Source organism: Salvelinus alpinus, chromosome 12 (genome assembly GCF_045679555.1).
Source record: "Salvelinus alpinus chromosome 12, SLU_Salpinus.1, whole genome shotgun sequence".
Lineage (NCBI taxonomy): Eukaryota > Metazoa > Chordata > Actinopteri > Salmoniformes > Salmonidae > Salvelinus > Salvelinus alpinus.
In genome coordinates, this window is record NC_092097.1 from 53,722,042 (window position 1) to 53,744,933 (window position 22,892).

General features: G+C 45.4%; 1 protein-coding gene across 5 annotated transcripts in view; it reads left to right on the forward strand.

Annotated features, from left to right (window-relative positions):
• dock3 (dedicator of cytokinesis 3) overlaps positions 1–22,892 on the forward strand; it is a 414,918-nt gene that overhangs the window by 103,366 nt on the left and 288,660 nt on the right. For all 5 annotated transcript variants that reach the window (XM_071336834.1, XM_071336838.1, XM_071336835.1 and 2 more), the window contains exon 2: positions 22,487–22,570. In XM_071336834.1, coding sequence (XP_071192935.1) covers positions 22,487–22,570 — 84 coding nt within the window. The remainder of the gene's footprint in view (positions 1–22,486; positions 22,571–22,892) is intronic.

Here is a 22,892-nt window from a genome sequence, read left to right on the forward strand (position 1 = left end):
CTCATCTTCCATCCCACCACCAATCACATCTCATCTTCCATCCCACCACCAATCACATCTCATCTTCCATCCCACCACCAATCACATCTCATCTTCCATCCCACCACCAATCACATCTCATCTTCCGTCCCACCACCAATCACATCTCAACTTCCGTCCCACCACCAATCACATCTCATCTTCCATCCCACCACCAATCACATCTCATCTTCCGTCCCACCACCAATCACATCTCAACTTCCGTCCCACCACCAATCACATCTCATCTTCCATCCCACAACCAATCACATCTCATCTTCCATCCCACCACCAATCACATCTCATCTTCCGTCCCACCACCAATCACATCTCATCTTCCATCCCACAACCAATCACATCTCATCTTCCATCCCACCACCAATCACATCTCATCTTCCATCCCACAACCAATCACATCTCATCTTCCATCCCACCACCAATCACATCTCATCTTCCGTCCCACCACCAATCACATCTCATCTTCCATCCCACCACCAATCACATCTCATCTTCCGTCCCACCACCAATCACATCTCATCTTCCATCCCACAACCAATCACATCTCATCTTCCATCCCACCACCAATCACATCTCATCTTCCATCCCACCACCAATCACATCTCATCTTCCGTCCCACCACCAATCACATCTCATCTTCCGTCCCACCACCAATCACATCTCATCTTCCATCCCACCACCAATCACATCTCATCTTCCGTCCCACCACCAATCACATCTCATCTTCCGTCCCACCACCAATCACATCTCATCTTCCATCCCACCACCAATCACATCTCATCTTCCGTCCCACCACCAATCACATCTCATCTTCCGTCCCACCACCAATCACATCTCATCTTCCATCCCACCACCACCAATCACATCTCATCTTCCGTCCCACAACCAATCACATCTCGTCTTCCATCCCACCACCAATCACATCTCACATCACATCTGAACTGACACACTCTCTCTTTGCAGTAGAACGGGGTTTTGCATAAAAAAACTGCAGAACCGTTGCTTTTTCTGTCCATGGCTGTATAGACAGTACAGTAGTATTTCCCTCTGGTATTGGATTCTGTAGCGTTGCCTCTGCACAGTTAAACTGTCCATGGCTGTATAGACAGTACAGTAGTATTTCCCTCTGGTATTGGATTCTGTAGCGTTGCCTCTGCACAGTTAAACTGTCCATGGCTGTATAGACAGTACAGTAGTATTTCCCTCTGGTATTGGATTCTGTAGCGTTGCCTCTGCACAGTTAAACTGTCCATGGCTGTATAGACAGTACAGTAGTATTTCCCTCTGGTATTGGATTCTGTAGCGTTGCCTCTGCACAGTTAAACTGTCCATGGCTGTATAGACAGTACAGTAGTATTTCCCTCTGGTATTGGATTCTGTAGCGTTGCCTCTGCACAGTTAAACTGTCCATGGCTGTATAGACAGTACAGTAGTATTTCCCTCTGGTATTGGATTCTGTAGCGTTGCCTCTGCACAGTTAAACTGTCCATGGCTGTATAGACAGTACAGTAGTATTTCCCTCTGGTATTGGATTCTGTAGCGTTGCCTCTGCACAGTTAAACTGTCCATGGCTGTATAGACAGTACAGTAGTATTTCCCTCTGGTATTGGATTCTGTAGCGTTGCCTCTGCACAGTTAAACTGTCCATGGCTGTATAGACAGTACAGTAGTATTTCCCTCTGGTATTGGATTCTGTAGCGTTGCCTCTGCACAGTTAAACTGTCCATGGCTGTATAGACAGTACAGTAGTATTTCCCTCTGGTATTGGATTCTGTAGCGTTGCCTCTGCACAGTTAAACTGTCCATGGCTGTATAGACAGTACAGTAGTATTTCCCTCTGGTATTGGATTCTGTAGCGTTGCCTCTGCACAGTTAAACTGTCCATGGCTGTATAGACAGTACAGTAGTATTTCCCTCTGGTATTGGATTCTGTAGCGTTGCCTCTGCACAGTTAAACTGTCCATGGCTGTATAGACAGTACAGTAGTATTTCCCTCTGGTATTGGATTCTGTAGCGTTGCCTCTGCACAGTTAAACTGTCCATGGCTGTATAGACAGTACAGTAGTATTTCCCTCTGGTATTGGATTCTGTAGCGTTGCCTCTGCACAGTTAAACTGTCCATGGCTGTATAGACAGTACAGTAGTATTTCCCTCTGGTATTGGATTCTGTAGCGTTGCCTCTGCACAGTTAAACTGTCCATGGCTGTATAGACAGTACAGTAGTATTTCCCTCTGGTATTGGATTCTGTAGCGTTGCCTCTGCACAGTTAAACTGTCCATGGCTGTATAGACAGTACAGTAGTATTTCCCTCTGGTATTGGATTCTGTAGCGTTGCCTCTGCACAGTTAAACTGTCCATGGCTGTATAGACAGTACAGTAGTATTTCCCTCTGGTATTGGATTCTGTAGCGTTGCCTCTGCACAGTTAAACTGTCCATGGCTGTATAGACAGTACAGTAGTATTTCCCTCTGGTATTGGATTCTGTAGCGTTGCCTCTGCACAGTTAAACTGTCCATGGCTGTATAGACAGTACAGTAGTATTTCCCTCTGGTATTGGATTCTGTAGCGTTGCCTCTGCACAGTTAAACTGTCCATGGCTGTATAGACAGTACAGTAGTATTTCCCTCTGGTATTGGATTCTGTAGCGTTGCCTCTGCACAGTTAAACTGTCCATGGCTGTATAGACAGTACAGTAGTATTTCCCTCTGGTATTGGATTCTGTAGCGTTGCCTCTGCACAGTTAAACTGTCCATGGCTGTATAGACAGTACAGTAGTATTTCCCTCTGGTATTGGATTCTGTAGCGTTGCCTCTGCACAGTTAAACTGTCCATGGCTGTATAGACAGTACAGTAGTATTTCCCTCTGGTATTGGATTCTGTAGCGTTGCCTCTGCACAGTTAAACTGTCCATGGCTGTATAGACAGTACAGTAGTATTTCCCTCTGGTATTGGATTCTGTAGCGTTGCCTCTGCACAGTTAAACTGTCCATGGCTGTATAGACAGTACAGTAGTATTTCCCTCTGGTATTGGATTCTGTAGCGTTGCCTCTGCACAGTTAAACTGTCCATGGCTGTATAGACAGTACAGTAGTATTTCCCTCTGGTATTGGATTCTGTAGCGTTGCCTCTGCACAGTTAAACTGTCCATGGCTGTATAGACAGTACAGTAGTATTTCCCTCTGGTATTGGATTCTGTAGCGTTGCCTCTGCACAGTTAAACTGTCCATGGCTGTATAGACAGTACAGTAGTATTTCCCTCTGGTATTGGATTCTGTAGCGTTGCCTCTGCACAGTTAAACTGTCCATGGCTGTATAGACAGTACAGTAGTATTTCCCTCTGGTATTGGATTCTGTAGCGTTGCCTCTGCACAGTTAAACTGTCCATGGCTGTATAGACAGTACAGTAGTATTTCCCTCTGGTATTGGATTCTGTAGCGTTGCCTCTGCACAGTTAAACTGTCCATGGCTGTATAGACAGTACAGTAGTATTTCCCTCTGGTATTGGATTCTGTAGCGTTGCCTCTGCACAGTTAAACTGTCCATGGCTGTATAGACAGTACAGTAGTATTTCCCTCTGGTATTGGATTCTGTAGCGTTGCCTCTGCACAGTTAAACTGTCCATGGCTGTATAGACAGTACAGTAGTATTTCCCTCTGGTATTGGATTCTGTAGCGTTGCCTCTGCACAGTTAAACTGTCCATGGCTGTATAGACAGTACAGTAGTATTTCCCTCTGGTATTGGATTCTGTAGCGTTGCCTCTGCACAGTTAAACTGTCCATGGCTGTATAGACAGTACAGTAGTATTTCCCTCTGGTATTGGATTCTGTAGCGTTGCCTCTGCACAGTTAAACTGTCCATGGCTGTATAGACAGTACAGTAGTATTTCCCTCTGGTATTGGATTCTGTAGCGTTGCCTCTGCACAGTTAAACTGTCCATGGCTGTATAGACAGTACAGTAGTATTTCCCTCTGGTATTGGATTCTGTAGCGTTGCCTCTGCACAGTTAAACTGTCCATGGCTGTATAGACAGTACAGTAGTATTTCCCTCTGGTATTGGATTCTGTAGCGTTGCCTCTGCACAGTTAAACTGTCCATGGCTGTATAGACAGTACAGTAGTATTTCCCTCTGGTATTGGATTCTGTAGCGTTGCCTCTGCACAGTTAAACTGTCCATGGCTGTATAGACAGTACAGTAGTATTTCCCTCTGGTATTGGATTCTGTAGCGTTGCCTCTGCACAGTTAAACTGTCCATGGCTGTATAGACAGTACAGTAGTATTTCCCTCTGGTATTGGATTCTGTAGCGTTGCCTCTGCACAGTTAAACTGTCCATGGCTGTATAGACAGTACAGTAGTATTTCCCTCTGGTATTGGATTCTGTAGCGTTGCCTCTGCACAGTTAAACTGTCCATGGCTGTATAGACAGTACAGTAGTATTTCCCTCTGGTATTGGATTCTGTAGCGTTGCCTCTGCACAGTTAAACTGTCCATGGCTGTATAGACAGTACAGTAGTATTTCCCTCTGGTATTGGATTCTGTAGCGTTGCCTCTGCACAGTTAAACTGTCCATGGCTGTATAGACAGTACAGTAGTATTTCCCTCTGGTATTGGATTCTGTAGCCTTGCCTCTGCACAGTTAAACTGTCCATGGCTGTATAGACAGTACAGTAGTATTTCCCTCTGGTATTGGATTCTTTAGCGTTGCCTCTGCACAGTTAAACTGTCCATGGCTGTATAGACAGTACAGTAGTATTTCCCTCTGGTATTGGATTCTGTAGCGTTGCCTCTGCACAGTTAAACTGTCCATGGCTGTATAGACAGTACAGTAGTATTTCCCTCTGGTATTGGATTCTGTAGCGTTGCCTCTGCACAGTTAAACTGTCCATGGCTGTATAGACAGTACAGTAGTATTTCCCTCTGGTATTGGATTCTGTAGCGTTACCTCTGCACAGTTAAACTGTCAAACCGTTGGATTGTTGTTGATGTTTAGAATGACAGTGGAATAGGATTACTCTGTCTGTCTACTTCCATTATTCTCTATTTAAAAACACACATCAGTGGAAAAACAATCGTACCCTCCATTCCACCATCACTACACCATCACTGCACCATCACGCCACCATCACTGCACCATCACGCCACTATCACTGCACCATCCCTCCACCCTTTCCTCCTGTGTGTCATTCTGTCCGTTTGAGAGAGCCCTACGCTGTAGCTACTGACAGACAGACTGCAGTAGATGTGTGAGGTGTGTGTGTGTGTGTTCTCATGTGATGAGATGCATTCTGAACAAAGCCAGTGGATCCAGCTGGTCTCAGCCAGCCAGGGGATCCAGCTGGTCTCAGCCAGTCAGGGGATCCAGCTGGTCTCAGCCAGTCAGGGGATCCAGCTGGTCTCAGCCAGTCAGGGGATCCAGCTGGTCTCAGCCAGTCAGTGGATCCAGCTGGTGTCAGCCAGTCAGGGGATCCAGCTGGTCTCAGCCAGTCAGGGGATCCAGCTGGTCTCAGCCAGCCAGTGGATCCAGCTGGTCTCAGCCAGCCAGTGGATCCAGCTGGTCTCAGTCAGCCAGGGGATGTGTTTGTGTGAGTGTGCGTGTGTGTGTGTGTGTGTGTGTGTGTGTGTGTGTGTGTGTGTGTGTGTGTGTGTGTGTGTGTGTGTGTGTGTGTGTGTGTGTGTGTGAGTGAGTCACTCCCTGGCTTGTAGTGTAGCTACCACAACCCCAGTCTGGCATAGCTTCCTGACTACCCATCAGATATTATCAAATAGTAATGGAGTCTTTTACTTGACTCTCTTCACTCTTCAGTCTCTGTCACTGTCTGGTTTATCACACAACCCCAGTGTTTTATATGCTTTCAGACCGACAGCATCATTGCATCAATGCTACATAACACATTCTGCAGCCAAAATCTTTGTCATTTTGTAATCCAACCTTTTTACTAGATATGTCTGCCACAACAGTTCAATTTTCCCCTTTTACTACTATTTCTGTCAAGTCTACTCAAGTCTATGCATTGGATGTAGTCTATCACAGTGCCATCCGTTTTGTCACCAAAGCCTTATATACCATTCCACAGGGCCCACGCTGTCCAAAATCTTCCACAGGGCCCACGCTGTCCAATATCTTCCACAGGGCCCACGCTGTCCAATATCTTCCACAGGGCCCACGCTGTCCAATATCTTCCACAGGGCCCACGCTGTCCAATATCTTCCACAGGGCCCACGCTGTCCAATATCTTCCACAGGGCCCACGCTGTCCAATATCTTCCACAGGGCCCACGCTGTCCAATATCTTCCACAGGGCCCACGCTGTCCAGTGTATTCTAAAGGGCCCATGCTGTCCAGTGTATTATAAACAGCCCATGTTGTCCAATGTATTCTACAGGGTTCACGCTGTCCAGTGTATTTCACAGGGCCCATGCTGTCCAGTGTATTCATGTAAGAGTGGGCAGGATGCCCAGATAATAGAGGGAAGAAAGGAACCAGAGTTTTTAGGGGAAGCATTTTGTTTCTAGTTTGCGTCATGAATGTTAAAAAGGCTCTAGTTTCAAACAAATACTCAGAAATACTTTGTACTTTGTGCAGTACCTTTGTAAAGGCAGAATAGTACCTTTGTAAAGGCAGAATAGTGGTGTGTACTGCGTTCGTGATACAATTCGTGATACAATTGTTGTTGTTGATGTTGAGTATTATTCTTCACTGATGAGAAATAAACAAACAACACACTAAAGTGGTTACACACAGTGGTTACCATGGACACGGTGTAAGGGGATAAATATGTGTCTTTCTTGAGAGGATTTTCTGCTCCAACAACAATCTGAGTGTTTTCCTCCTAAGTGGTTTGGTTTAGTGCCTGTAGGTATTTAGCAGAGTAGGGTCTGGGAGACTCTGTAAGGATGCATTAATGAGGGAAGGAGTCTGCGCAGTACTGGTAACGTTAGCAGCTGTTCTGTTGACATGCTCATTATAACTAATATGGTATAACTATTGCCACTATTGAAACTGTTAGCAGATCCATTCATGTTTGTCACATCAGGGTTTTTTAATTTTTTGACCTTTATTTAACTAGGCAATTCAGTTCTTATTTACAACGATGGCCTTCCAAAAGGCAAAAGACCTCCTGCGGGGACGAGGGCTGGGATAAAATATAAAGAAATAGGACAAAGCACACATCACGACAAGAGAGACACCATAACACTACATAAAGAGAGACCTAAAGACAACAACATAGCAAGGCAACACCACATGACAACAACATGGTAACAACACAACATAGTAGAAGCACAGAACATGGTACAAACATGATTGGGCACAGACAACAGCACAAAGGCAAGAAGGTAAAGACAGCAATACACACGTGAAGCAGCCACAACTGTCAGTAAGTGTCCATGATTGAGTCTTTGAATGAAGAGATTGAGATAAACTGTCTAGTTTGAGTGTTTGTTGCAGCTCGTTCCAGTCGCTAGCTGCAGCGAACTGAAAAGAGGAGCGACCCAGGGATGTGTGTGCTTTGGGGACCTTTAACAGAATGTGACTGACAGAACGGGTGTTTTATGTGGAGGATGAGGGCTGCAGTAGATATCTCAGATAGGGGAGAGTGAGGCCTAAGAGGGTTTTATAAATAAGCATCAACCAGTGGATCTTGCGACGGGTATACAGAGATGACCAGTTTACAGAGGAGTATAGAGTGCTGTGATGTGTCCTATAAGGAGCATTGGTGGCACATCTGATGGCCGAACATCTAGCTGCTCGAGAGCACCCTGACCTCAGAATCTCAGAATCGACTCCAGAATCTGGGTAGAATGGTCATCTGAATCAGGGTTAGTTTGGCAGCTGGGGTGAAAGAGGAGCGATTACGATAGAGAAAACGAAGTCTAGATTTAACTTTCTTCTGCAGCTTTGATATGTGCTGAGAGAAGGACAGTGTACCATCTAGTCATACTCCCAAGTACTTGTATGAGGTGACTATCTTAAACTCTAAACCCTCAGCGGTAGCAATCACACCTGTGGGGAGAGGGGCATTCTTCTTATCAAACCACATGACCTTTGTTTTGGAGGTGTTCAGAACAAGGTTAAGGGCAGAGAAACCTTGTTGGACACTAAGAAAGCTTTGTTGTAGAGCGTTTAACACAACATCTGTGGAGGGGCCAGCTGAGTATAAGACTGTATCATCTGCATATAAATGGATGAGAGAGCTTCCTACTGCCTGAGCTATGTTGTTGATGTAAATTGAGAAGAGCGTGGGGTCTAGAATCGAGCCTTGGGACACTCCCTTGGTGACAGGCAGTGGCTGAGACAGCAGATGTTCTGACTTTTTACACTGCACCTTTGAGAGAGATTGTTAGCAAACCAGGCCAAAGACCCCTCAGAGACAACAATACTCCTTAGCCGGCCCACAAGAATGGAATGGTCTACCATATCAAAAGCTTTGGCCAAGTCAATAAAAAATAGCAGCACAACATTGCTTAGAATCAATGGCAATGGTGACATCATTTAGAATCTTGCAGTGACACATCCATAACCTGAGCAGAACCCAGATTGCAGACCAGAGAGAATACTATAGACATCAAGAAAGCCAGTCAGTTGATTATTACGTTTTTCCAACACTTTTGATAAACAGGGCAAAATAGAAATTGGCCTATAAACAGTTAGGATCAGCTTGATCTCCCCCTTTAAATGAAGGATGCACCGTGGCTGCCTTCTAATCAATGGGAACCACCCCAGAGAGGAGAGACAGATTAAAAAGGTTGGAGATAGGCTTGGTGATGATAGGGGCTGTGACCTTAAAGAAGAAAGGATCTAAACCATCTGACCCAGATGTTGTTTGGGGTCAAGTTTCAGGAGCTCCTCTAAGGAGCTCCTCTAGCACCTCGGACTCAGTGACCGCCTGCAGGGAGAAACTTTGTAGCGGGGCAGAAAGAGAAAGGAACTTCAGAGCTAGTCCCTTTAGAAGACGTGGGGAGATGAGGAAATGTTGGACGGGCAATGAGGCATGGCTGAGTCAAATAGGAATCCTGACTTAATGAAGTGGTGATTAAAGAGCTCAGCCATGTGCTCCTTCTCATTAACAACCACATCATCAACATTAAGGGACATGGGCAGCTGTGAGGAGGAGGGTTAATTCTCCAGGTCTTCCACCGTTTTCCAGAACTTCTTGGGGTTCGACCCATAGAGAGAGAACTGCTCCTTAAACTAATGTTGGCCTTCTGGATAGCCTGAGTATACTTGTTTCTCATATGCCTGAATGACAGCCAGTCAGCCTGAGTATACTTGTTTCTCATATGCCTGAATGACAGCCAGTCAGCTTGAGTATACTTGTTTCTCATATGCCTGAATGACAGCCAGTCAGCCTGAGTATACTTGTTTCTCATATGCCTGAATGACAGCCAGTCAGCCTGAGTATACTTGTTTCTCATATGCCTGAATGACAGCCAGTCAGCCTGAGTATACTTGTTTCTCATATGCCTGAATGACAGCCAGTCAGCTTGAGTATACTTGTTTCTCATATGCCTGAATGACAGCCAGTCAGCCTGAGTATACTTGTTTCTCATATGCCTGAATGACAGCCAGTCAGCCTGAGTATACTTGTTTCTCATATGCCTGAATGACAGCCAGTCAGCTTGAGTATACTTGTTTCTCATATGCCTGAATGACAGCCAGTCAGCCTGAGTATACTTGTTTCTCATATGCCTGAATGACAGCCAGTCAGCCTGAGTATACTTGTTTCTCATATGCCTGAATGACAGCCAGTCAGCCTGAGTATACTTGTTTCTCATATGCCTGAATGACAGCCAGTCAGCTTGAGTATACTTGTTTCTCATATGCCTGAATGACAGCCAGTCAGCCTGAGTATACTTGTTTCTCATATGCCTGAATGACAGCCAGTCAGCCTGAGTATACTTGTTTCTCATATGCCTGAATGACAGCCAGTCAGCCTGAGTATACTTGTTTCTCATATGCCTGAATGACAGCCAGTCAGCTTGAGTATACTTGTTTCTCATATGCCTGAATGACAGCCAGTCAGCCTGAGTATACTTGTTTCTTATATGCCTGAATGACAGCCAGTCAGCCTGAGTATACTTGTTTCTCATATGCCTGAATGACAGCCAGTCAGCCTGAGTATACTTGTTTCTCATATGCCTGAATGACAGCCAGCCAGCCTGAGTATACTTGTTTCTCATTTGCCTGAACAAGAGCCAGACAGCCTGAGTATGCGTGTGCCAAATGAAATTCTTAAGGTGGAGTAACTCTGCCAGATCACAGTCAAACCAGGAGCTGAACTTGTTTTTAATTCTCATTTTCTTTATGGGGCCGTGCTTGTTAACAATAGCACTGAAAAGATAAAAAATAATCTTTGACAGAGGGGGGGGGGTCAAGCTGATTCTATACCAATTTACAGAGGCCAGGTCATGAAGGAAGGCTTGCTCATTAAAGTTTTTTAGCAAGCATCTATGACAAATCAGGACAGGTTGTTTCACTGAGCAGCCATTACGAACACATGCTGTAAAACAGTGATCACTAAGGTCATTACAGAAAACACCAGACTGATATTTATCAGGATTATTTGTGAGGATAACGTCAAGGAGAGAAGCCTTTTCTGGGTGTTTGGAGTCATACCTTTGTCCCGCCTGCTCCCGCTCTCCCTACGAGCGCCAGGCTGCCCTGCACTACGCAGTCCTGCAACCATCTTTACGCATACCTGCTTTCCTCGTCACGGCCATCAGCGATTCATTGGACTCACCTGGACTCAATCACCTGTGTATTTCCTCCCCTATATCTGTCTGTTCCCCAGCTCTGTTCCCCGCTTCTGCATTAATTGTCATATGTCTTTGTATTACCTGGTTCTGACGCTGTTCCTGTCCTGTTCCATGTCTGTGTAAATTAAATGTTCACTCACCGTACCTGCTTCTCATCTCCAGCGTCGGTTCTTACAGAATGCAGAAGCCACCAAACGAAGCATCGGGGAGTGCTGGCGTTTCGGTTGGTGGTGACGTCGGGTCCGGGGGCCGCCATCGATGGATCCGGGTATGCCTCAGCCGGCTCGTCGGGCTTTCACGCCCTAGCTGGCTTGAGAGGTTTCTTTGCCTCGGTTGGCTTGGCAGGCTCTCATCCAACGTCATTTCTCAGCCGGATCGTCAGGGTTTTACGCCTCAGCTGGATCATCAGGCTCCCACACCTCAACCGGATCGTCAGGCTCCCACGCCTCAGCCGGTTCGCCAGACTCCCACTCCTCTGCTGGTTCGTCGGGCTTCTACGCCCCAGCCGGCTTGTCCAGCGCCCATGCCTCGGCCGGCCCGTCAGGCTCGCCCAGGTGGGACGCCGGGTGGGGAGGGGTGGTAATGTCACGCCTGCTCCTGCTCTCCCTCCTTGGCGCCCAAGGGCGCCAGGCTGCCCAGCACCTCACACTCCTGCCACCGTCATTACGCCAACCTGCTTCCCTCATCATGCACATCAGCGATTCATTGGACTCACCTGGACTCAATCACCTGTGTTATTTCCTTCCCTATATCTGTCTGTTCCCCAGCTCTGTTGTGGAGGGTAGTATTCTGTATATGTCCTGGTGACATAGTGAAGGTTATGTTGTGGAGGGTAGTATCCTGTATATGTCCTGGTGACATAGTGAAGGTTATGTTGTGGAGGGTAGTATCCTGTATATGTCCTGGTGACATAGTGAAGGTTATGTTGTGGAGGGTAGTATCCTGTATATGTCCTGGTGACATATTGAAGGTTATGCTGTGGAGGGTAGTATCCTGTATATGTCCTGGTGACATATTGAAGGTTATGTTGTGGAGGGTAGTATCCTGTATATGTCCTGGTGACATAGTGAAGGTTATGTTGTGGAAGTTAGTATCCTGTATATGTCCTGGTGACATAGTGAAGGTTATGTTGTGGAGGGTAGTATCCTGTATATGTCCTGGTGACATAGTGAAGGTTATGTTGTGGAGGGTAGTATCCTGTATATGTCCTGGTGACATAGTGAAGGTTATGTTGTGGAGGGTAGTATCCTGTATATGTCCTGGTGACATATTGAAGGTTATGCTGTGGAGGGTAGTATCCTGTATATGTCCTGGTGACATAGTGGATGTTATGCTGTGGAGGGTAGTATCCTGTATATGTCCTGGTGACATAGTGAAGGTTATGTTGTGGAGGGTAGTATCCTGTATATGTCCTGGTGACATAGTGAAGGTTATGTTGTGGAGGGTAGTATCCTGTATATGTCCTGGTGACATATTGAAGGTTATGCTGTGGAGGGTAGTATCCTGTATATGTCCTGGTGACATAGTGAAGGTTATGTTGTGGAGGGTAGTATCCTGTATATGTCCTGGTGACATAGTGAAGGTTATGTTGTGGAGGGTAGTATCCTGTATATGTCCTGGTGACATAGTGAAGGTTATGTTGTGGAGGGTAGTATCATGTATATGTCCTGGTGACATAGTGAAGGTTATGTTGTGGAGGGTAGTATCCTGTATATGGCCTGGTGACATAGTGAAGGTTATGTTGTGGAGGGTAGTATCCTGTATATGTCCTGGTGACATAGTGAAGGTTATGTTGTGGAGGGTAGTATCCTGTATATGTCCTTGTGGAAAAATCCAAGTTTATCTTACTCTAAATCTTTTTTTATTAAAAATATGCTGAAAAATGCAGAGCCCATCTGCTCATGATCTCTCTCTCTCTACTCTTGGCAGCCTTTTGTTTTCACTAGTCTGGTCCCAGGTGTTTTAGTGCTCTCCATTGATTTGGATTGACAATGACAGCAATGGAGGTGGCAATACAACACAAACTGATATAGGACCAGGCTCATTCAAGGGTTTTTCTTTATTTTTACTATTTTCTACATTGTAGAATATTAGTGAAGACATCAAAACTATGAAATAACACATATGGAATCATGTAGTATCCCAAAAAATATTTTAGATTTTAGATTCTTCAAAGTTGCCACCCTTTGCCTTGATGACAGCTCACTCAACCACTTTCATCTGGAATGCTTTTCCAACAGAAGGAGTTCCCACATATGCTGAGCACTTGTTGGCTGCTTTTCCTTCACTCTGCGGTCCAAATAATCCCAAACCATCTCGAAAGGGTTGAGGTCGGGTGATTGTGGAAGCCAGGTCATCTGATGCAGCACTCCATCACTTTCCTTCTTGGTCAAATAGCCCTTACACAGCCTGGAGGAGTGTTGGGTCATTGTCCTGTTGAAAAACAAATGATAGTTCTACTAAGCGCAAACCAGATGGGATGGGGTATTGCTGCAGAATGCTGTGTTAGCCATGCTGGTTAAGTTTGCCTTGAATTCTAAATAAATCACAGACAGTGTAACCATTAAAGCACCCCCACACCATCACACCTCCTCCTCCATGCTTCACGGTGGGAATCACACATGCGGAGATCATCCATTCCCCTACTCTGCATCTCACAAAGACACGGCGGTTGGAACCAAAAATCTCAAATTTGGACTCTTCAGAACAAATGACAGATTTCCACCGGTCTAATGTCCATTGCTCGTGTTTCTTTCCACAAGCAAGTCAGTACTTCTTATTGGTGTCCTTTAGTGGTGGTTACTTTGCAGAAATTCGACCATGAAGCTCTGATTCACGCAGTCCGCTCTGAACAGTTGATGTTGAGCTTTGTCTGTTACTTGAACTCTGTGAAGCCTTTATTTGGGCTGCAATCTGAGGTGCAGTTAACTCTAATGAACTTGTCCTCTGCAGCAGTGGTAACTCTGGGTCTTCCTTTCCTGTGGCGGTCCTCATGAGAGACAGTTTCACCATAGAGCTTGATGGTTTTTGCGACTGCGCTTCAAGAAACTTTCAAAGTTCTTGAAATGTTCCGCATTGACTGACCTTCATGTGCTAAAGTAATGATGGACTGTCATTTCTCTTTAATTATTTGAGCTGTTCTTGCCATAATATGGAATTAGATTTTTACCAAATAGGGCTATCTTCTGTATACCACCCCTACTATGTCACAACACAACTGATTGGCTCAAACGCATGAAGAAGGAAAGAAATTCCACAAATACATTTTTAGCAAAGCACACCTGTTAATTGAAATGTATTCCAGGTGACTACCTCATGAAGCTGGTTGAGAGAATGCCATCAGTGTGCAAAGCTGTCATCAAGGCAAAGGGAGGCTACTTTGAAAAATCTCTAATTTAAAATATATTTTGATATGTTTAACGTTTTTTTGGTTACTACATGATTCCGTATGTGTTATTTCATAATGTTGATGTCTTCACTGTTATTCTACCATGTAGAAAATAGTACGAATAAAGAAAAACCCTTGAATGAATAGGTGTGTCCAAACTTTTGACTTGTACTGTATGTCCTGACGTTATTACACATTCATAGTTAAACCCACCTTTAGCACGTCCAGTCATACAAATGCAAGGCAGTGGCAGTTTACATCACAGACCTACGGTATGAATGGGCTGAGAGTCAGTATTTCTGAATCACCTTGTTGTTCAGTATGTACCAGGTATACTGCCATCTAGTGTTCAAGATTCACAATGCACTTTATAAACCATTAAAAAAACAACATTATGAAAACATGACGTACTGAGAAAATGTAAATTCTGCCTTTGAATAAAATCAGAGTGAACTGAAAATATTATTAGCATTGGCAGAAGGACAGCTGCTACCCACAGTAGAGTATTTGTACACATATTGATTCCGTTGTTTTTGTGATTGTGTAATTCTCCAACGGTTTAGGATAAAATACATCATTTTTTGAGTTCTTTAAAGGGGCAGTCCACAGTTTCTACATCCATTTTTGTACATATAAATTAATAATAGGCCTACTCATTTATTAATGAAGAATTCAACTTATAAATGCCTCATGAGTTTAGTTCAACCGTCGTACCTCATCAGAACCCAAAATGGCCTATAAGCTTGTTTTATTCAAATGTCTGTAAATATTGTAAATGTAAAAAACAATGTATAGCCGCAAAGTATGCTTAAAAAGGATACTTTTGATGTCACTTGTCTTTCTCTCTCTTGCTCTCGCTCTCTCTCACTCTCTTTCTCTGTCTCTCTCAGTCTCTAGCTCTCTTTAAAAGATAAATATATGTATCTACCTCCCACTGAATGTTGTTGATTCAGTTTTAATGCCGTGCCGTCCTGTCTCAACCAAAGCAATATTATCATATATACCATACTGTCTACACACCTCACTTAGGATATTTCGATGTAATGTATTTTCCTAGTAATGAACCACCCACGGAATGTCCATGTATTGAATTATTCACAGATAGTAGACGTGTGTCAAAATCAAATAAAATGAAATGTTATTGGTCACATACATATATTTAGCAGATTTTATTGCGGGTGTAGCGAAATGCTTGCGTTCCTAGCTCCAATAGTGCAGTAATATCTAACAATTCACAAGAATACACACACATCTAAAAGTCAAAGAATTGAATGAAGAAATATATAAATATTAGGATGAGCAATGTCAGAGTGGCATTGACTAAATACAGTAGAATAGAATACAGGATATACAGTCGAAGTCGGAAGTTTACATACAGCTTAGCCAAATAGATTTAAACTCAGTTTTTCACAATTCCTGACATTTAATTCCCTGTCTTAGGTCAGTTAGGATCACCACTTTATTTTAAGAATGTGAAATGTCAGAATAATAGTAGAGAGAATGATTTATTTCAGCTTTTATTTCTTTCATCACATTCCCAGTGGGTCAGAAGTTTACATACACTCAATTAGTATTTGGTAGCATTGCCTTTAAATTGTTTAACTTGGGTCAAATGTTTCGGGTAGCCTTCCACAACCATCCCACAATAAGTTGGGTGAATTTTGGCCCATTCCTTCTGACAGAGCTGGTGTAACTGAGTCAGGTTTGGATGCCTCCTTGCTCGCACACGTTTTTTCAGTTCTGCCCACAAATTTTCTATAGGATTGAGGTGAGGGCTTTGTAATGGCCACTCCGATACCTTGACTTTGTTATCCTTAAGCCATTTTGCCACAACTTTGGAAGTATGCTTGGGGTCAATGTCCATTTGAAAGACCCATTTGCGACCAAGCTTTAACTTCCTGACCGATGTCTTGAGATGTTGCTTCAATATTTCCACATATTCTTCCTACCTCATGATGCCATCTATTTTGTGAAGTGCACCAGTCCTTCCTGCGGCAAAGCACCCCCACAACATGATGCTGCCACCCCCTTGCTTCACGGTTGGGATGGTGTTCTTCGGCTTGCAAGCCTCCCCCTTTTTCCTTCAAACATAACAATGGTCATTTTGGCCAAACAGTTCTATTTTTGTTTTATCAGACCAGAGGACATTTCTCCAAAAAGTACAATCTTTGTCCCCATGTGCAGTTGCAAATCGTGGTCTGGCTTTTTTATGGCGGTTTTGGAGCGGTGGCTTCTTCCTTGCTGAGCTGCCTTTCAGGTTATGTCGATATTGGACTCGTTTTACTGTGGATATAGATACTTTTGTACCTGTTTTCTCCAGCATCTTCACAAGGTCCTTTTGCTGTTGTTCTGGGATTCATTTGCATCTTTCGCACCAAAGTACGTTCATCTCTAGGAGACAGAACCTGTCTCCTTCCTGAGCAGTATGACGGCTGCGTGGTCCCATGGTGTTTATACTTGCGTATTATTGTTTGTACAGATGAACCTGGTACCCTCAGGCGTTTGGAGATTGCTCCCAAGGATGAACCAGACTTGTGGAGGTCTACAATTTTTTTTCTGAAGTTTTGGCTGATTTCTTTTGATTTTCCCATGATGACAAGCAAATAGGCACTGAGTTTGAAGGTAGGCCTTGAAATACATCCACAGATACACCTCCAATTGACTCAAACAATGTCAATTAGCCTATCAGGAGCTTCTAAAGCAATGACATCATTTTCTGGAATTTCCAAACGGTTTTAAGGCACAGTCAACTTAGTGTATGTAAACGTCTGACCCACTAGAATTGTGATACAGTGAATTATAAGTGAAATAATCTGTCTGTAAACAATTGTTGGAAAAATTACTTGTGTCACGCACAAACTAGATGTCCTAACCGACTTCCCAAAACTATAGTTTGTTAACAAGAAATTTGTGGAGTGGTTGAAAAACGAGTTTTAATGACTCCAACCTAAGTGTGTGTAAACTTCCGACTTCAACTGTACATATGAGATGAGTAAAGCAGTCTGTAAACATTATTAAAGTGGTCAGTGTGTTAAGAGCACTGACATCGGCTGACCAGGTGTATCCAGGTGAAAGCTACGATCCCTTATTGATGTCACTTGTTAAATCCACTTCTGTCAGTGTAGATGAAGGGGAGGAGACGAGTTAAAAAATCAAAATTAAGCCAAGAAACAATTGATTCATGGGTTTTTATGTGTGCCATTCAGAGGATGAATGGTCAAAACATTTAAGTGCCTTTGAACAGGTTATGGTAGTAGGTGTCAGACACACTGGTTTGTGACAAGAACTGCAACGCTGCTGGGTTTATATAAAATTTATAAATATTAGCATGAGCAACGTCGGAGTGGTTACTGACTAAAATACAGTTGAATAGAATACAGTATATACATATGAGATGAGTAAAGCATTATGTAAACATTATTAAAGTGACTAGGGTTCCATTTAAAGTGGCCAGTGATTCCATGTCTATGTATACAGGGCAGCAGCCTCTAAGGTGCAGGGTTGAGTAACCAGGTGGTAGCTGGCTAGTGATGGCAATTTAACAGTCTGATGGCCTTCAGATGGAAGCTGTTTTTCAATCTCTCTGTCCCCGCTTTGATGCACCTGTACTGACCTCGCTTTCTGGATGATAGCGGGGTGAACAGGCCGTGGCTCGGGTGGTTGTTGTCCTTGATGATCTTTTTGGCCTTTCTGTGACATCGGGTGCTGTAGGTGTCCTGGAGGGCAGGCAGTGTGCCCCCGGTGATGTGTTGGGCAGACCTCACCACCCTCTGGAGAGCCCTGTGTTTGTGGGCGGTGCAGTTGCCGTACCAGGCGGTGATACAGCCCGACAGGATGCTCTCCATTGTGCATCTTAAACATTTTGTGAGGGTCTTAGGGCCCAAGCCGAATTTCTTCAGCCTCCTGAGATTGAAAAGACGCTGTTGCCCCTTCCTCACCACACTGTCTGTGTGGGTGGACCATTTCAGATCGTCAGTGATGTGTATGCCGAGGAACATGAAGCTTTTCACCTTCTCCACTGCGTTCCCGTTGATGTAGATAGGGGGGTGCTCCCTCTGCTGTTTCCTGAAGTCCACGAGCAGCTCCTTCGTTTTTTTTTTGACGTTGAGGGAGAGGTTGTTTTCCTGGCACCACTCCACCAGGGCCCTCACCACCTCCCTGTAGACCGTCTCTTCATTGTTGGTAATCAGGCCTACTACTGTTGTGTCGTCTGCAAACTTGATGATTGAGTGGGAGGTGTGTGTGGCCACATAGTCATGGGTGAACAGGGAGTACAGGAGAGGGCCCCTGTGTTGGGCCCCTGTGTTGAGGATCAGCAAAGTGGAGGTGTTGTTTCCTACCTTCACCACCTGGGGGCGGTCGTTCAGGAAGTCCAGGACCCAGTTGCACAGGGCGGGGTTCAGACCCAGGGCCCCAAGCTTAATGATGAGCTTGGAGGGTACTATGGTGTTGAAGGCTGAGCTGTAGTCAATGGACAGCATTCTTACATAGGTATTCCTCTTGTCCAGATGGGACAGGGCAGTGTGCAGTGTGCAGTGTGCACTGTGATTGCGATTGCATCGTCTGTGGATCTATTGTGGCGGTAAGCAAATTGAAGTGGGTCTAGGGTGTCAGGTAAGGTCGATGTGATATGATCCTTAACTAGTCAGTTGTCCTTTAAATGTTTACAGCAGTACTCTGTGGCGAAGTGTTTCCCCACAACACATGAAATATTAACCCAAAGCTTTTGAAGTAGAAGTGCAAATTGCATCATGTTGTCAGGCTTGGTAAATCAGAACACTAAATGGCCTCACAAACTGCTCTTTGTCTGACGTCTGAACAGAGCTGGAGAACGCAGATGGCATTACAGATAATATGTTCTGATTCTTTCTCTGCTTTTAGTCCTGTGTATGTGTGGCATTGGGAGTGTGTAGTGTGTTTTGACTGGTGCTGAATATTGATGTCAAGATACACTGACAATACAAAACATTAAGAACACTGACATTGATCAGATTAATCCAGGTGAAAGCTATGATCCCTTATTGATATCACTTGTTAAATCCACTTCCGTCAGTGTAGATGGGGAGTAGACAGGTTAAATAAGTATTTTTAAGCCTTGAAACAATATTGAGACATGGATTGTGTATGTATGCCATTCAGACGGTTGATGGGTTGGACATAATAATGCCTTTGAACAGGTTATGGTAGCAGGTGCCTTGCGTTTGTGACAAGAACTGCAACGCCGCTGAGTTTTTTGTCACGCTCAACAGTTTCCCATGTGTATCAAGAATGGTCCACCACCCAAAGGACATTCAGCCAACTTGACACAACCGTGGGAAGCTTTGGTGTCAACATGGGCCAATATACCTGTGCAATGCTTTCGACGCCTTGTCGAGTCCATGGCCTGATGAACCGAGGCTGTTCTGAGGACAAAAGGGGACAACTCAATATTAGGAAGGTGATCCTGATGTTTGGTATTCTCAGCGTATGTCACAGTTCAAGATGTCTGTTATTGGTTAAATAGACCCTCGTTGTTAGATGATGCATGCACCTGGATGTCAGCTTGTGTGTGTGTGTGTGTGTGTGTGTGTGTGTGTGTGTGTGTGTGTGTGTGTGTGTGTGTGTGTGTGTGTGTGTGTGTGTGTGTGTGTGTGTGTGTGTGTGTGTGTGTGTGTGTGAGCGGCTAGCTGTACAGGCCTATATGTTGGTGGTGTTGTTCTGACTGATGGAATGCAGGGTGTCAGTAGGAGGAGCCAGGGACTTCTCTAATCCCTGTTCTTCATTCTGTATTCTGCTTCAGAAGCATGTTGCTTAGTAACACCACAAACATTCTGCATCCAGAACAGAAAGAACAGCCAGGGACAGAACTCTGGTTTAATGGTTCCATGTGATGACTCCGCACAACACTGGCAACAACAACACAAGTCCAACACACACGAGTCACGACTCAAATGTTTTTATTATTCTTTTTGATCTGGTTTATCTGGCAACAATCCCAACTGTATTCCAACATTCCAAAAATGTTTCTTAATGAAACATAACATAATACTAACACTTTACAGTTACACTAATATACTGATGTTACATTAACAAAGCTCTTCAGCTATTCTATATTCTAAGGGATTCCATCCATTCCTGCCTATGTCTGTATCTCAGTCTGCCTACTAATCTGGTCCTATAATATACTAGAATCATCATTAGAGGACAGGGCATGCCCACTTCCCGGTAGTGGGCTTAGCGTGAGGCTTTATGGACAACAGAGAGGACAGGCAGCCACGGAATCACTAATCTGGAGAGAGAGGGGATGCAAGCCAGGGGGCGAGAGAGAGGGAGAGAGAGGGGATGCAGGCCAGGGGGTGAGAGAGAGGGAGAGAGAGGGGATGCAGGCCAGGGGGCGAGAGGGAGAGAGAGGGGATGCAGGCCAGGGGGCGAGAGAGAGGGAGAGAGAGGGGATGAATGCCAGGGGGCGAGAGAGAGAGAGAGGGAGAGAGAGAAAGGGGATGCAGGCCAGGGGGCGAGAGAGAGGGAGAGAGAGGGGATGCAGGCCAGGGGGCGAGAGAGAGAGAGAGGGAGAGAGAGAGAGAGGGAGAGAGAGAGGGGATCCAGGCCAGGGGGCGAGAGAGAGAGAGAGAGAGAGGGGATGCAGGCCAGGGGGCGAGAGAGAGGGAGAGAGAGGGGATGCAGGCCAGGGGGCGAGAGAGAGGGAGAGAGAGGGGATGCAGGCCAGGGGGCGAGAGAGAGGGAGAGAGAGGGGATGCAGGCCAGGGGGCGAGAGAGAGGGAGAGAGAGGGGATGCAGGCCAGGGGGCGAGAGAGAGGGAGAGAGAGGGAGAGAGAGGGGATGCAGGCCAGGGGGCGAGAGAGAGGGAGAGAGAGGGGATGCAGGCCAGGGGGCGAGAGAGAGAGAGAGAGAGAGAGAGAGAGAGAGAGAGAGAGAGAGAGAGAGAGAGAGAGAGAGAGAGAGAGAGAGAGAGAGAGAGAGAGAGGGGATGCAGGCCAGGGGGCGAGAGAGAGAGAGCGAGAGAGAGAGGGGGGGAGAAAGAGAGAGAGGAAGAAAGAGAGAGAGATTAGAGTGGGATAAAGAGGGAGAAAGAGAGAATAGAGAGAGATACAGAGGGTGAAATTAAAAGAGTGTGAGAGAGGAGAAAGAGCAATAGGAGGAATAAAGAAAGAAGGCCAGAGAGAGAGAGAGAGAAAGAGAGAGAGAGAGAGATAAACAGAGAGAGAGAGAGTTAGGGAGAGACAGGGAGAGAGAGCCAGAGAGAGAGAGAGAGAGATAAACAGGGAGAGAGAGTTAGAGAGAGACAGGGAGAGAGGTCAGAGATCAGAGAACAGAGAAAGAGGCCACCACCAGCCCCAGCCTGTTCCTGTCAGTGGGTCTGATAGAGTGGCTATGCCAGTGGCAGTGATGTTGTTCTGGGTTACAGTATGATGTGACTGAACCTCCACAGTAGAACGACTGCTGCTTTGTCTCTGGAGCTGGGAGATGAGATAACAAAACCGTGAGCGGCTTAACACTCACATGCCCTACCGATCCACATGCCCTACCGATCCATGCCCTACCGATCCACATGCCCTACCGATCCATGCCCTACCGATCCACATGCCCTACCGATCCATGCCCTACCGATCCATGCCCTACCGATCCACATGCCCTACCGATCCACATGCCCTACCGATCCACATGCCCTACCGATCCACATGCCCTACCGATCCACATGCCCTACCGATCCACATGCCCTACCGATCCACATGCACTACCGATCCACATGCCCTACCGATCCACATGCCCTACCGATCCACATAGAGCCACCAAACCTCTACACCTGCTCTATGAATAGGGTTTCTCTGCCCCAGGGTTACAGTGTGAATAGGGTGAGGGGTTTCTCTGCCCCAGGGTTACAGTGTGAATAGGGTGAAGGGTTTCTCTGCCCCATGGTTACAGTGTGAATAGGGTGAAGGGTTTCTCTGCCCCAGGGTTACAGTGTGAATAGGGTGAAGGGTTTTCTTCCCCAGGGTTACAGTGTGAATAGGGTGAGGGGTTTCTCTGCCCCATGATTACAGTGTGAATAGGGTGAAGGGTGTCTCTGCCCTCGGGTTATAGTGTGCTATATCATTGGAATGTGATACAAACCGAGGTGACGGTGTACTTTAGGACCATGCGGACGCCTCTGAGCAGTCGGGTAGGCTGTTTGGAGTGTTTATCCGACTGGATAAAAAAATATATTAAAATAAAACAAATTTGTGCCCGTCTACTATGCAATTCTTCCTTCGTTGGTACCTGTTTGTCGTCTGAAAACTCATCCCTTCTCTCTCTTCTTTCCCTCAGTGATCTGTACGTTTCGAGGGACCGTGACGCAGGGTCTGTCTCTGGAGATAGGAGAGACAATTCAGATACTGGAGAAATGTGAAGGTGAGTTAGTTCTACAGCATTTAATATACAGTACTGGTGTTCACATACCCACGCTGTGCTGCAACACTGTCATGTTCTCATGTTCTCTGGAGGTTTAGTAGTAGTCATTGTTGCACAAGCCCTTCTCTGACAAGCTATAACCCCTATAGACAGTTCATATATTGAAGAAATGATCTGCTTTCATAGTCTCCCTGACTCCATAGCCTCCCTGACTCCATAGTCTCCCTGACTCCATGGCCTCCCTGACTCCATAGTCTCCCTGACTCCATGGCCTCCCTGACTCCATAGTCTCCCTGCTTCCATAGTCTCCCTGACTCTATAG